Raw genomic sequence first — 16,257 nt, forward strand, 5'->3', positions numbered from 1 at the left:
AAGTTAGGACATGGATATATTATCATATTACTATTAGGAGAGTTAGGCCTGAAAGTTCAAATGAATATTAAATCAAGTTTTTTACAGTTTGAGTTGGTTTTGGTTTACTGAAGTGAAACCAACTAAGGAAACGTCAAATCTATTTCTCCTAATACATCCATGCCCTAATAGTAGTGGCCTAGGAAAAAAAAGGTGTTTGGTTCCGGTTACCCGACCCACAGGCACTCGAATAAATGTTTATGGTTTTTTTAAATATTCACTATACATTTTCCCCCCAAATCATGGAAATCATACAGATTGATTCGAGTGCCTGTGACCCGACCGGTACGTCCGCGACCCCATCTAGTTTTTCACTGTCGACCCTAAAACTATTTTTTTTTAAATGTTCGAGAAAAAAATAATAAAATCACGAAAATTGTGAAGTCTCGCCAGAAATAGTGGACGCGGAAACTGACATCAACTAAATAAAAAGAGAATAAAAAAACTTCTTCCTATCTATAAGTGTAAATTACAATGATATTGATGGGAAGAAAACACAGAGACCATTTGGGAAACCCATAACTACCAGACCCACACACCTGAAAAAATACAATACAATAAAATAAAAAATCTACCTACCCCACCTATTCTAAAATTGATTGTAATCGGAACCACACAATTTTTTTAATCAAAACTTTGACACACATCACACACTTGGTACCCGCCCCTATAATATATTGGTATCGTCCAATATTTACAAAATGGCTGCCTCCATGAAAAACGTGACTGGTACGCTGTTGTCAACTTTAGAAGATAAAACCTTTAGGAAAATAGCAATTCCTGGCGTGCTTTCTATTCTAGAAGATCAGCAGTTATTGGGTGCACAGGTAAGTAGACAAAAACTCTGTATGAAATGCCATGACACGGAACGTTCATTCTTCACATGAGTACCACGTGGGTTACAGATTATCTAGTCCTGCTTGCAGACGGTGCACGGGTCTAGATTACTGACATGACCATCAACAGGAAGGGACGACTTACTCCGTATGCAAGCAGGACTATTCTGAATCTAATGTACTGTGACCACTTTGCTAATGCCCCGTCTATATATTGGTTCAGTAGGATGGGATACGCGAATACAATGAACAAGGATATGAGCCCAAAAAGGAATGGTAATTGAATTCGTCTATTGCCAAATCGTGCAAAACGATGGAAGTGAATGAATGAATGAATGAATGAATGCATTTATAATTGGTTCTACCATGATGGATCTATTATTGATAATAGATCCATGGTTCTACCTATTGGTATTAAAGTAACGTTACCACCTGACTGAAAAAAAAAGACAGCGAAATTAGACATGATAATATAATCATATAATATATTTTGTAAATTTGAATTGCAGACAGCCAACATTCAAAATTTTGTGAGTTATGTTCACACTGCTCTGCATACAGCTGAAAATAGGTAAGTTTGAAATGAATAATTTATTTTAGGTCTGTATTACCATAATATGGAAAATATCAGTAAAATCTTCAGTTAAAAATGTTAAGACACATTTAGAACATTACAATACGGAATACCAAATCAGGTTTAAAATGCCACGGAGTATAACTCTGGTGTAAAAAATTATTCATGTTGTCTATATAGCAGCTTGTCCTACATCAACTTTCACATTTTCATCTTGTCCCACTATTACATGTAACCTGTTTCAATCTCAACTTGTTGCATAAAGAGTGTTCAGTTTCTCATACAAGTGAGCCCATATGGTCTACATGTATGCCTGAGATAACATTGTTTCATCTATGGGCGATGGATACATTTTCCCAGGAGTGACAGTTGCACTACTGCTTGTTATGTGTAAAAATTCATGCTTTGAAATCAAGTCAAGAATAATCCAAAACTGTAACAAAAATGTTAGCCAGTAAAAATGTTGTGTCGCTCTGTCCTCTCCGACTTGCTCTATGTGAGGGCGCCCCGTCATGGCTTACCGTACAGACTACAAAAAACGTATGAATAAAAACTTGATCTTTGGGAAGACCATAGACTGCGGAGTGACATCCAGGGTCTATAGTTTTTATGGACAAGTTGAAATTTGGATGGTTTGAAAGTAAGACAAAGTGATCCGCCATTCTCATCCTAAACCTGACTCTGACCTCTGGCCTCTGACCCTAACCATTAGGCTTTAGCTTGAACAGTGACAAATGTAGTTTATGTACATGTACAGTCAGCCTACGAGTATAAAGTTGGCGTCAGATTCAGATTCAGATTCAGCTAGCGTCATATTGAGCATCAGATTCAGCGCCAGATAGCGTCAGGTCCGAAGACACCCGACGGACTCAATCAAACCTGAAATAATACTGTTGAGACTACAGGGAAAGATTCCATTTCACAGCCTTTTGATGGAAGTTGGAATGTCTCTGCTTGCACAATTTTTATTTGGGAAAAATATGTGAAATAGAGTTGAAATACTTGCAACCGAGACATTGATAGCCCCAAGTTCAGCCACTGTATGTTCGTTGGTTGATACGTTTTGCCAATAATGTACACGGTGTCAGTAAAAGCTAAGTTTACTCATGTAATATGTTGTCATTTTTAAAAATTTGAATTTAAAATTTAAAAATTGTGCAAGCAGAGACATTCCATCTTCCATCAAAAGGTTGTGAAGCAGAATCTTTCCCTGCAGTCTCAACGGTATTATTTCAGTTTTGATTGAGTCCGTTTGATACTCGTAGTCAGCCTGCTGTTCTCCATAATGTGGGCTGACTGTACAAGACATTTTTTCGTGTGTTTGTTGTTATTTTCTTTCCTCAGTTATTTACTTTTGCAATTTTTAACTTCAGTCTGTACAATGCGCTAAGATGTATGTGTAGCATGTTTTTTTTACGATAAATAAATAATGATGATAATAATAATAATAATGATAGAAATACCACCAAATTGTGTGTTTAAGCATAGCTGTTCGAGAACCAACATCTACGATTTAAGATATGGCTAATATTATTTCCATTAATTATGTTTCAGATTGGAAGGTATTGCACTCTTAGGTTGTTTGGTAAAGCAGTGTAGTACAGCAGAATTTACTGAACATTGTGGTACATGGGTACGACTTCTGTTAAGTGTTGTATCGGTAAGTGTAGTACTTGTTGTACAATTTCAATTAATGTTCTATTGGGTTAGTTTACTGGAAAGTTATAACCTTCCCAGTGTTGATGATTTGAGAGACTGCCTAATGTAAACACCCCAACACAAACACACACACACACATGCACACACCCACACATGCACACATTCGTGCATGCACTGACACACATGCACGCATGCACTGACACATTCACACATGCACTGACACACACATACACACACATGCATGCACGCACTGACACACATAGACACATGCACGCACTTACTGACACACACATACACACACTGACACACCTCTTTATATGAATTTGGTCATAAACGGGAAGCCAATTAGAAATCGGGGAGGGGGGTTTGAAGCAATTTTCAGATTAAAATTGTTTTGAAAATGTGTTGTTTAGAGTCATTTTATGTTATTTTTTTCAAGACAATGACAGGCATAGATTGGAAAAGTAAACAAACAGATGAAATATTTGTTTGTTACAAATGAATAACTGGTGCTATTTTCTATTTCAGTCGCATGATTCACCCAATACTATAATTTATGCGTGTGAGGTGTTGTCGGAAATTCTCAGGAATACCACTGGTTTATCTGAATTATCTAGAGACCTGTCATCCAATCACATTGCTGCTATTATCAACTGGATTTTATCAGCCAAGTCAGAAGTAAGCTAAAACATTATTGGATACCTATATGCAAATTATAGGCAAATGAGTTTACAATCATTCCTTGTACACTACATGAAAGTGTATATTATAATCACATATTGTGATTTTAATGGAAATTCACTATTTTGGATAAACATGTGTAAAGATAGCAGAACTCCATGTCATGTTAGTGCCAGTGTGGGTACTCAGTGGTTATAATTGTACTCTTGTGAGTGAAAGTACGGCCACAGAAAACACTCATGTGTCATGGGGTTCTGTCATAACAATTGCTTTGTACTATAAAGTGTAGGATTACCGGTGACTGTAGTCTACAGATACTACCAAACCAGAGAGAGTATAGAGATTAGATTAGATGGCATGATGTTCTTTGCAACTCACACAAGGCTTTTTGTTTACGAAGTATGTAATCAAACTACAGGCACTAGTAGCAGGATAGCATGTGAAATGATACATTGTATCTCACTAGTAGCAGGATAGCATGTGTGAAATGATACATTGTATCTCATTGTGAATACAAGTCAACATCACTGTCAAAGGAGTTCAAACATTTCATGTGCATGTGCGCTATCAATGTATGTATTTTGTTTGTGTAATTCGTAACAAAAAATGTGTAAGACTTAAAAAAAACATCATGCTGCCTATCATAAGTGAAACTCTATACTCTCTCTAGTTTCGTAGTATTTGAAACTCTATACTCTCTCTAGTTTCGTAGTATTTGAAACTCTATACTCTCTCTAGTTTCGTAGTATTGAAAAAGTTTATTATTATTGTTGGATATCTTGAAACTGAATTTTTCCTTTGTGTGGTTTATTTTTCAGTGTTTGTTTGGCGCAATACAGGTCCTCTCAGCATGTGTTAGACATTTTTCTGGTCCCTGTGGACCTTACAAAACCAAAATAGAAAATTTCTTGTTGAAAGTACTGCAGGACAGCCAGGATCATACAGTTACTGAGGTAAGAATGAATACATTGTAGCTTTGAACTTGTTTAGACTGGTATTAGTGTCAAACATACAGAATCATGGACATCACACTGTGATAGGGTGTTAGGTTCATTGCATGATGTCCTGACTCAACTCTATCAAGATATTGAAACAGGTAAGTATTACGGTAATATGTAAATGTATTATCCTATAACTTATTGACCAATCAGAAAGAACCATGTGTATTCTAACCACTTTGGAGAATTTGTAGCTCTGAATATGGCTACTCCCCATATTTGAGTATACATATATGTGCCTAGCCCTTTTGGTCATTATGTAGATTAAAAATAGAACAGTTTGTGATTCTGATGTTGAGAACATCAACGATTGTTGTTATGGTGATACTTGTTAATTGTATGTAGCTGATAAAATGCCAGACTTTGGCCGAAAACTTATGTTTACTATTGATGTAAGATTAGATGGCTGGTCTAATAAATCAGCATTGAAAGGCTGATATCATGGTCAGTTTGACACCTATTAGAACATAATGATGCGATAGGGCTGAACAACACCACAATGTATCTCACTGTCTAGCTATGACCTATATTATGCTATTCTCAAGTCAAGAAGAGCTCCCTTGTGTGGTCAAAACATTGGCACAATAAAGATTTCACATACATGTAGATAACAGGACTTACAGCAGTGAATATTCATGAATTTTGGGTTTTTTGCTATCAAATGAAACTTTCTATTCACAGAGTCAAAAATTTCTTGCAAGTAAATCCCACATTTTTGCTGTACCTGACGATGCTGATGAGACATCAGCAAAAATTTGAGATTCACTTTCAAGAAATTGTTTGACTCGGATCTCTGTATAGAAATTTTTATTGGATGCGACAGGACTGATTGACCTTTCCCTTCTGACTTGTTATATTTTACAGACAGTCTGTCAGGTGTTTGCTTTGTTACCTAGAGTTGGTGGGGGCGGTAGTCATGGTGTCAAACATACAGAATCATGGACATCACACTGTGAGAAGGTGTTAGGTTCATTGCATGATGTCCTGACTCAGCTCTATCAAGATATTGAAACAGGTGAGTATTACGGTAATATGTAAATGTGTTATCCTACAATGTATTGACCAATCAGAAAGATCCATTTATACCAGACACTTTGGAGAATTTGTAGCTGTGAATACACAAAACAGGTGTGCATTATGGTCATATGTAAATGTTGGGGTCCTGCAACTTGTTGAGCAAGCAAAAAGCCCTTTTACATGTATGCCTCTTCATGTCGGAGAATTTGTAGCTTTGTATAGGCATAACAAGTGAGTTCCTTATAAGGTAATATGTAAATGTGTTACCCTACAATTTACTGACCAATCTGCCTTGTGTTGTGTTGTGTTGTGTTATGTTGTGTTGTGTTGTACTGATGTTGTGTTGTGTTGTGTCGTGTTGTGTTGTGTTGTGTTGTGTTGTGTTGTGTTGTGTTGTGTTGTGTTGTATCGTTTCGTCTCGTCTCGTCTCAAGTCATCTTGTGTTGAGTCGTCTTGTCATGTCTCGTCTCGCCTCACCTTGCCTGGCCTCAACTTGTGTCATGTTGTGTTATGTTGTGCCGTGTCATGTTGTGTGTCACGTTATTAATATGTGTATGTATAGATTCCAGTATGTTTATAACACAGATCTCTCTGTCTCTCTATCCAGGTGTGGATACCTACATCATACCAAGAAAAACCCTACCACTGAGTGATGTCACAGAAACCGAACCAAGACACACATTCCAGCTGTCTAGTCTATTTCAATCATTATGTCAGTGTTTGAAATGTCAAATCAGGTAATGAAATATATTGACTGTTTTCTTATTCCACCACTTGGTGGCGCTGTTGATATGATATTGGTTTTCTGCCGTGGATAACAGCTTGAATGTGTATACCTTGATAATCTGTCCCATTCCCATTTCCTTTTCCTTGTAAATCAAATAGAGATAAAATGATATTTTGCAGGTAACGTAACAGCTCTAGATATAGAATTTACTATAACAGAACGTAAGGAGGAATGAGTGCCAGTGAAGTGTACTCACAGTATTTGTATGCATGTGTTATCTACGAATTTACTTTGGTGAGTGAACATGCAGCAGAAAACAGAAGAAACAGGAGTGCAATTTATACCCAGAGTAAACACCCACTCACATGCAGATGGGTTCTGATATCATTACACATGTCTATCTGAAATACTAAATTTCTTTAAAAACATAACTTTATAATAACTGCATTTATGTGATTTCTTATACATGGAACATGTGCTTCCTCTTACAGACAGGTATGCACAAATACAACAAGCATACACCCACGCTGATGGAACTTATCGGTAACATTAGTACATAGTTATGTAATAAAGATGTTTTATGTTTTTATTTTATAGTAATGACTTTCCAGCCATGGTAAATATTCCAGTAGATACTATAGTATCCTTTGTCTGCAGAACTCTCGCCATCAACTGTAAAATTTTGGTAAGTTTGACTTTATTTCTTTAAGGCTGAAAGCGCCCTCAACCTCAAATGAACAAGATTATGACATAACCCCATGACATGCGAGTGTAAATAAGGTGTACTCAGGGTATTTGCATGAGTGCTTGCAATGTTCTCTGCACCTGTACTTTCATGAGCATAATGAGTGAAAGTGCAGTAGAAAACACCAAGCACGAGTGCAAATACCATGAGTTCCCACACTTTTGCTAAACACATCAAGGGGTTCTGTTATTAAATATATTTTATACAAATCAGCAAATTTACGTAAACAATCATACTGTTTAATCACGTGATTTGGTGTTCAATGAACCGATCATATCTTCATTTGCATATCATTTGCATGCAGGTATATATGCCATTGTGTTTTCAGTATTTTACTGCAACTGGAAATACCATTAGTATATATATGCACACTGTTGTCTTTGGTATATATGTAATTATAAGGTGAATTTCTAAGTTCTGCCTCAGGTCTGATAGATACCACCTCTGTAGTCATCAATGAACTTGAATGAAACCAACACATTTTATCTCATTTTGAATTTGAATTTGAATTGATTTTATTCACCAGATACAAAATAATAAAAGTGTGAACATTTCAAAGAAATTATCCAAAATAAAATATTCAAGAAAACGTACACGTGTGTAACTGCACAGTAAACAGAGAGAGAAAAACAGGATCCAAGTGTTTTTTACAATTTATCAGTTCCCTTTAAGGTAAACATTACAGATTATCAAATTTGTGAAAACATTTTTAACTTTGTCTTTTTTTATTTTAAATTTCCAGGCCAATAAAACATCAACAGAGTTCATATTATTGTCTAGTTTTATACCAAGATTACATACCTGTGCACTTCAAGTCTTGGAAACATTAATGAAATGGTGAGTATTAAAAATAATGTATTTCTCCTGACATCATTCAGTGAATGTAGTGTCGGTTGTCTGATCAATAAATTATACTTCAGTTACAGCTAGTGCAGATTTCAGGAGTTAGCATGTGTTCTTTCAGAATTAGAATAGTTTTAGTGGAAAGAAGTGCGCATATACAAAATTAAATTTAAAACTGGTGTCACTTTTTGTCTGTTTCAGTTGTGGTCGACATATGATTGGTCAAGGTGGTGTTATCAATAAATTATGTATTCAGACATTGGGATGGACCAATAGCAATGCTGGTGTTGGACAACAGAGACCATACAGGTTAGTAATTGGCCTATGAGGTGATGTGTTGGTACAAAATAGTGAACTGTATACTTTTAACACATCTGAATTCTAGTGTCTATCTTATCTATTTTATTGCTATTATTGCTATACTCTGTGAATTATTACTTTCCATTACATTTCTATTTTAGGTATCTCAGAGCTATGGCATACAGTGTACTCACAACCTGGTTGAATACAGTCACAACAGCCTCTGGGTCACAGTCATTCTCTGAAAAACTGGTAGAAATTTTACTGGAAGATATTAAGCCTAACCAAGACAATACAAAGGTAAGCACACATACAAGGCACAGACACAAAGAGATACACATATGCACATACACATACACAGATATATCCACAGACACAGACACACACACACACACACACACACACACACACACACACACACATACACACACACACACACATACACACACATACAAAAATGTACATACACAGATATATACACAGACACAAAGAGACACATGCACATACACACATACACGTACACGTACAGATATATGCAGGAGCAGAGACACACATACATACATACACACATACACATACACAGATATATGCACAGACACATATGTACATGCATGTAATATGCACACACACTCAGAAACCAACTGTGAAACCTTTTGAGAGGTTCTGATTGGTCAGAAACCAACTGTGAATTCTTTTGAAATGTTCTGATTGTATTTATTTTAATTTTGCCTTCTATGAACCGATACTTATCGACATTGATGTCTTTCCTTCACAGCTTCTCAGTAGTCATAATGTAGAATTTGAAAGAAGTAAGAAGAAGAGGAAAAAACACAAAAGTTTTGATGTTACAGATAATTTGATTGGTCAACAGAAAGTCAATCCTTTGGCCAATGTGGAAGTCACTTTAGAGGCATTAAGAGGTATGATTTTATCACAAAAGAAGGACTATTTGGAAACTGTTTCCGTGGTTACAATTTAACTCATTTTAATTGTGATTTTTTTAATGTACCTGTGCAAAACTGACAAAACTACACCTATACTGAATTTGAAAGGTTCATTTATCTCATTTATCTGTGGGTATGACAAATTGAGTTTTTTTTTTGTGTGTGTGTGTATGTTTGTTTGTGTGTGTGTGTGTGTCTGTGTGTGTGTGTGTGTGTCTGTGTGTCTGTGTGTCTGTGTTTGTATCTGTGTTCCATTTGTTTGTGTTCCAGTTTGCTGGCCGAGCAAATTTATTATCTGTGTGTCATGAGTTGTGTGTAGATATGGATGGATGTATGTGCCCAAGAGTGTGTGCACATGCATGCGTGCGTATGTACATGCATGCATTCGTGTGTGCCTGTGTGTATGTATGTGTGTGCTGTCATATGTGGTGTGAGTAGATGGATAATGGATATTTGTGCCTCCCTCCACCCCCCCCCCCCCCTCTCAACCTGTACAAGGCAGGAGGATTTGGGTAAAAAATAAAGCTCTTAAAAAAAGGTCAACATGATGATTTTTTGCTCAAAAAATGAATAATTTTATAGTCTTGATATTCCTAGGATGAATCATATCAGTGCAACAGTTACTGTTTTGATGTCAACTAATAAATACAATACACCATACATATTTATATTTTTCTATCCCTTGTAGCTTTAACATCACTAGTTCAAGTTCAAGGTACCAGCTTCAAACCTGTGTTACATAGGGTAAGAGTCAATGCCAAAGGCACCAAACATTTGTATTTGTTAATTTTGTTTAATAAATTATCAGAATTATTGTTTTAAAATGTCAAACTTGTATAGATAATGTAATCTGTATGAGTCATGAAACATTTTGTCCATTTAGTTGGTTGTGTATTTATGGTTTTGATTTATCACTGATTTATCACTTCAGATATTAGTCTTAGTGCTACCCATGGCATCAAAGTCAAGATATCAGGTTTCTTTTTATGTCAAGCTCACTGAGTTCCTGAGATGAAATTGTACCCACACAGTCATTAACATCTTGTCTTTGTTAATCAATCACAGAATAACGGCCAACGATAAGTTGGTGTTTTTTGAGGGTAGTTACATAATGTCCAAATATGGTATATTTGTCTCCTCAGGATGCTATTTATACATTGTTTACATCATTCTAGTAGTTGATGTTTTACTCATTTGCATATTATTTTGGTTCATGATTTCCCATTGAGCTAGACGGTGGTAAAGAGATGATTTGATGCCACAGGTAGCATCTAGACTAGATGTTGCCTTCATGCAAGACATAAGCATAAATTTCAAAGCAGTATAAATATTACGATTTTCAAAAAAAATATTAGTGTTGACAACTTCTTGATAGATCAACAAAATGACATCGGAAATTTCAAAATAGTGCAAAGCTTATGATTTTGAAAAAAAATATGTGGGGTTTTTCAGTTTGAAATGTTTTTGAAGAAGGATCAACAGATGAGTATAATTGACTATTTTTAGCCAGACAGTGAACAGATAAAGAAGGGCTTTTTCCAACACTAAATCATAATTTTTTGTTGTTGTTTACAGGACATCCACACTGTCATAGTTCCCTTGTTACTCACACTTCAACAAAATCCTGATAATCTTCCTATTCCATACACATCAACAAAATGTCGACAACAATTGTACCAATGTCTCCTTGCATGTGTACTGGTACCTCATCCAAGATGGCCGCCACCTTTACAATGCAGTGTTAGGATATTCAGTAGAGGACTACAAGATCCTGATATAAAGGTTAGAAATTTAGACAAATTTTATCACATATGACAAAAAATTTATGTGTCATACACATTTGTCAGATGCAAATTTTCACCTTACACAACAATATGGGTAAGAAGAACACTTCTACATGCTGACTTATGAAATGGGTAGCTAAAGACAACGACACCCATTACAAATGATATTAAAATGCAAGTAATTATAACACATTGTTCCTTTATCTGTAACCATGTACAATGAAATTCACATGACCAGTGTGAAAGGAATAGACACAACTGTGATTTTCAAGATAAACTCAATTGATAAGACCCCTGTATATAAACAATTACACTCTTTGGAAAGTTCAATTTAAACAATCAACATCAAGTGTGGTATCTGATAACAGGAGGTCATAAAATAGATGTGTTGCGTTCAATCTCAGTCTAAGGTTCAATTCATTGTATTGCAACATTGTCTATAAAAAATAGTGTGCTTAGTAACAGTCAGTCTAGATATTGGTGGCTTGTATTTTACGACCTCCTGTTATCAGGTACCACACTTGGCGTTGATTGTTTGAATTCAACTTTCCAAAGAGTGTAATTGTTTATATACAGGGGTCTTATCAACATTGAAAGTCATTTGTGTCTATTCCTTTCCCGCTGGTCATATGAATTTCATTATATAACATTTACTCTCAGACTGATTTTGTTCGCTTTTGTAGGAAAATCTCGAGAGTTGATTTTTCTGTCAGATTTTCAGTCTTTGTCTGTTTTCCTTCCAGGTGACTCATGTTTGTCGAGAAGCCCAACTGATCATCAACTCAATAATTCATCCTAGAGTCCCAAGTCTGGGCAAACCACTCTCACTTGCAGATCTGCCAGATAGGACTTGCTCTGCAAATGGCCAATCAAATTCACTTGTACAGCATCAACATATAATAACCTCGGTTGCAGGTGCAACTGAACAATCGGTTGCCATGGAAATTGCAGATGGTAGGGATCATGAAGGCACTTTATTGACAAAGTTTGGGGACTCTGCAGTTTTATTTGAAAAAAATAATGGAAAGCCAGATTTGGGTAATAAAAATGTTAAGAGTGACATTAAGGTGATGGAAAGAACTAGTAAGGATAACAAAGAGGACACATTGGTTGCCATGGAGAGTGAAGATGAAGATGATAATGAAGAAGATGGCAACGATGATGAAGATGATGACGACGGTGATGATGATGATGATGATGATGATGATGATGATGATGATGATGAAAATGGTGATGAAGAAGATGACGATAAAGATGATGATGTCGGTGATGATGAAGAAAGTCTTGGGAGTAAAGTTGAGGATTTGGAAGAGAAGAGTGAAGACAGTGGAAAGAATTCAGGAAGTGAAATGATGAAGCAAGGCACAAAGAGAAAATCAGACAAGGCGGGAACCAAAGATGATGATGACGATGAACCTGACAAAAAGAAGGTAAAATGATAATTGTTGCACCAAGATCAATGGCCTTTATTTACAGAGAACTATACACATACAATGTATTTATGCAAATTATAGTACAGAGCCTCCTATTGGTAAAGCCTTTCAATTTGTTGAATGCTCCGTGTGAATGAAACATTTCAGTTTGCCAGTGAAGTGACTCATCTTTGTCCAAAGTTTGAATGAAATGTTCCCATTTGGCAGTGAAGGGACTCATCTTTGCACAAAGTTTGAATGAAACTTTTCCATTTCTCAAGGAAGTAGTTGTACTTAAATAGATGTACGGATGAGTTTGTAGCATTGGGAATTAGAACGCAGCTGCTTCTCTTCTTACAGTTTATTTCTTTTGATAATTAAAAATATACTATAACCTATCTATTATGTGTTTATTACAGGTTGACGAATCCGAGACGGATGCTATGTTGGCAACCTTTGTGGATGCATCACCTGATTCTGACTAGACCCGATAATAAGACAGACCACACGCGTTGTCGTGACATAGATGCACGTTCTCGTGATGTAGAACGACCAGAGTATATATTCATGCATGGTATAATGAGTAACAGATGTGTTTTAGCTAGAAAAATATAACTCAGTAAGCTAAGATGTCAGTCATTATGATAGATGTAATCTCTCTTTACCAGTATCAAATCATAGTTTGGTTTTACAGTGCTTGACTCACACACACAAATAATTTTCTGGAAGGTGATACTCATCTAAATTGGGAATGGGATGTTCTCTATTACTATATACAATATAGGATGAACTGTATACATGTACTATACTGTGTATATTTTAATTTGATTAAATGAGTATAGAGCCCAGACAGAGTCTTTGCTTTGTTGTGTGTTTGTGTGTGTGTACAGTGTGTGTGTGTGTGTGTGTGTGAGAGAGAGAGAGAGAGAGAGAGAGAGAGAGAGAGAGAGAGAGAGAGAGCAAGAAAGACAGACTTGACCAGGGCTTGACAGAGTGTGTGTGAATGTGTGTGAAGTGCAATATACCATGATATGCACACACACATTTAATATGCATACACAAACACGCACACAACACACATGTACGTACATACATATACACACACACACACACACAAAATACATGCACATGTACGTACATACACACATACATACATACATATACACATACATACATACATACATACATACATACATACAAACACATTCAACACATACATGCATACATACATTCAACACATACATACATATTCATGCATACATACACATGCATACACACACATACATACACACACATACATACATACATACATACATACGCACACACACCACAATCCTTCATCTTACAACAAATAAAGTGATTGTAAAGCTTTACAAATATACTTCTACTAGGTAAACAATACCTATGGGAATACTTTATTACCATCTTATGCACATAAAATGCCATACCACCTAACTCAACAAAGATATACAAAAATCTCTGGAAAGCTGTGTCAAATACATACCACCTAAGTCAACAAAGATATACAAAAACTCTGGAAAGCTGTAAAATTTACAATAATTCTTTGTAAGTTATCAGAAAATACTTAGTTTGAAATGCAAAATATAATGAAGAGATGTTTTTGTAAATTTGGTGATTGATATAAAATATGAAATTCAAAAGACAGTAGTACTACTTTGAGCTGCTGGGGGGGGGGGGGTACCATGGAATTAATGAATGTCTTCAAAATATGGTGTAACATGACATTTTAGAGATGAGAGTGGATTGAAAATTGAAGTACATTACAAACTGTGTTACCTTAGTGTTCCACTCATGGGACATATTTTTGACACAAAAACAGACATTTCAATGTCACTGACAATGACAGAGACACAACACACACAGCAGGATCCTTTATCATGTGATAGAGGGACTGTGTGCTTTAACCAAGCACATTAAAAAGTGATAAAACATTGCTATTCTTTTACATCGCAGTAGAATTACACTCTGGTGAAAACAAATTACACATGGACTTGATGATTTTAATGGCTTCAATTGTTTACTTTCCAAGTGATAATCGCATGATAACTTGTCTCCTACATCCAATGGCACCTCTATAATATATTCAGCATTTGACGTTGTCTGAGTGTGTGCAAATACAATGTGTCTCATAGGTGATGAAATGCCAAGACATCTTCAATTCTCCTGTAAGTTCTGGCAGTAAAAGTAAGGAGGAAATGCTGAGTTTTCAGACTGGGTGAGTAACATTAAATGGTCCCTTTTGCACACATCAAAGAGCTTTGTTGCATGAGCATAGGTGACAAAAACATCAATGTGAGATTGAAACAGTTTGTTGGCGAGTTATATATAAAAATAGCCACATCTGCTGATGCAGCTTAGCCCTGTTGCATTAGCATAGAGGAAGTGACATCATTGGTTTGTGTACATTGGTATGAAATCATTAACATCTATACTGGTCCTAGTCTCAGTTACCCAGACTCTCACTACTGGGGCTCTACTACAAGACCACCAAGACGTAATCACTATCACCTGCACTGGATCTCGTTCCCACAGCAGTGCATGCTGGGAATATTTCACGCCCAACATTGCAGGCTGAAGAATGCAGGTACCTTCTCAACAGCTTATCATGTATCAATGGACTGATACATTGTAATTACAAGGAACAGGCCCCATTTTTCATGACTTTGAAGAAATGCACTGTGTGACTTCTGGTGCGGGCAACTGTGGAAGACGTTTCCCCCAGACTCTCATCTGAGTGGTCTCATAGTAGAACACAGCAGTGAGTGATTCTGGGTAACCGAGACTATATTTGAGTATTTGCAAGTCGAAATGACCTGCATACTGTAAACCTAGATATTTTCATTACTAGAAAATTTTGCGATTTTACAGTCTTCAGCTAGTTCTCAAAGACTAATTTTCACTGATTACCAGATTGATAAATTGTGTTCATGTACAAGACGGCATTTTTTTTTGTCCAGCTTAATAAGTGAAAATAAGCCTTTTTTAGTAAATATGTCCATGTTTACAGTATCTAGAAGGTGACCAGTGCTAGTGAGTCCACACTTTATGCTGTACTTTAGTTTGGCATTTAGATTTCACTTTATTTCATGAACTGTCTTGCACATTACCGTACTTACTCAGGTTAGCGCCCTCACACGGGCAAGCGCCCCGTGTTTGTTTAGAAAATGTAGCAGTTATAACATATTTTTGAAGCACTGGACAAATTACCACTATAACTGTTGATATGGACATTTAATATCAGCCATACTTTCACAAATTACTACAGAAAGCAGTAGCCAATGACAACTATTGTCTTCTACTGATTAAGAACGATGTGTTGTGGTTCTGCAAAGAGTCTTCTGATTGGCCAGTATAAAACATTTGGTGACCGAACAAAATCGAAACGAGTAATAATAATATATAAAATATGTACAAAAGAACAGTCTATATTCTCACATATTAAATATTCTGTTATACCAATGTACACTTGTTAGAGAACTAATTAAAACAAGTATATGACTGAGTATATGTAACATTTGAAAGAAATCGTGAAGAAATCATGGAGAAAAAAATGTAAATTATTGTTCTATAATCTTGCATTTTAGGGGTCAGAGAGATGCAAGTGAAACAAGGATACTGTTAGAACTTGTTACAATATTTTTCAGAGTGAATTAAGAATGATTTTTTAAAGAAACTTT

At 36.0% G+C, this 16,257-nt stretch overlaps 1 protein-coding gene across 1 annotated transcript; it reads left to right on the top strand.

Moving 5' to 3' along the window:
* The first annotated feature begins 738 nt into the window (after positions 1 to 738).
* LOC144442770 (proline-, glutamic acid- and leucine-rich protein 1-like) lies at positions 739 to 13,044 on the top strand. Its single transcript, XM_078132143.1, has 17 exons — positions 739 to 866; positions 1,385 to 1,446; positions 3,004 to 3,109; positions 3,637 to 3,786; positions 4,608 to 4,742; positions 5,652 to 5,802; positions 6,412 to 6,541; positions 7,129 to 7,216; positions 8,019 to 8,113; positions 8,321 to 8,428; positions 8,581 to 8,719; positions 9,195 to 9,339; positions 10,052 to 10,107; positions 10,939 to 11,145; positions 11,891 to 12,326; positions 12,390 to 12,577; positions 12,979 to 13,044. The coding sequence occupies exons 1-17, from the start codon at positions 741 to 743 to the stop codon at positions 13,042 to 13,044; spliced, it is 2,388 nt and encodes a 795-aa protein (XP_077988269.1). The 5' UTR covers positions 739 to 740.
* Positions 13,045 to 16,257: the final 3,213 nt, after the last annotated feature.

The sequence above is a fragment of the Glandiceps talaboti genome, chromosome 11, assembly GCF_964340395.1.
Source record: "Glandiceps talaboti chromosome 11, keGlaTala1.1, whole genome shotgun sequence".
Lineage (NCBI taxonomy): Eukaryota > Metazoa > Hemichordata > Enteropneusta > Spengelidae > Glandiceps > Glandiceps talaboti.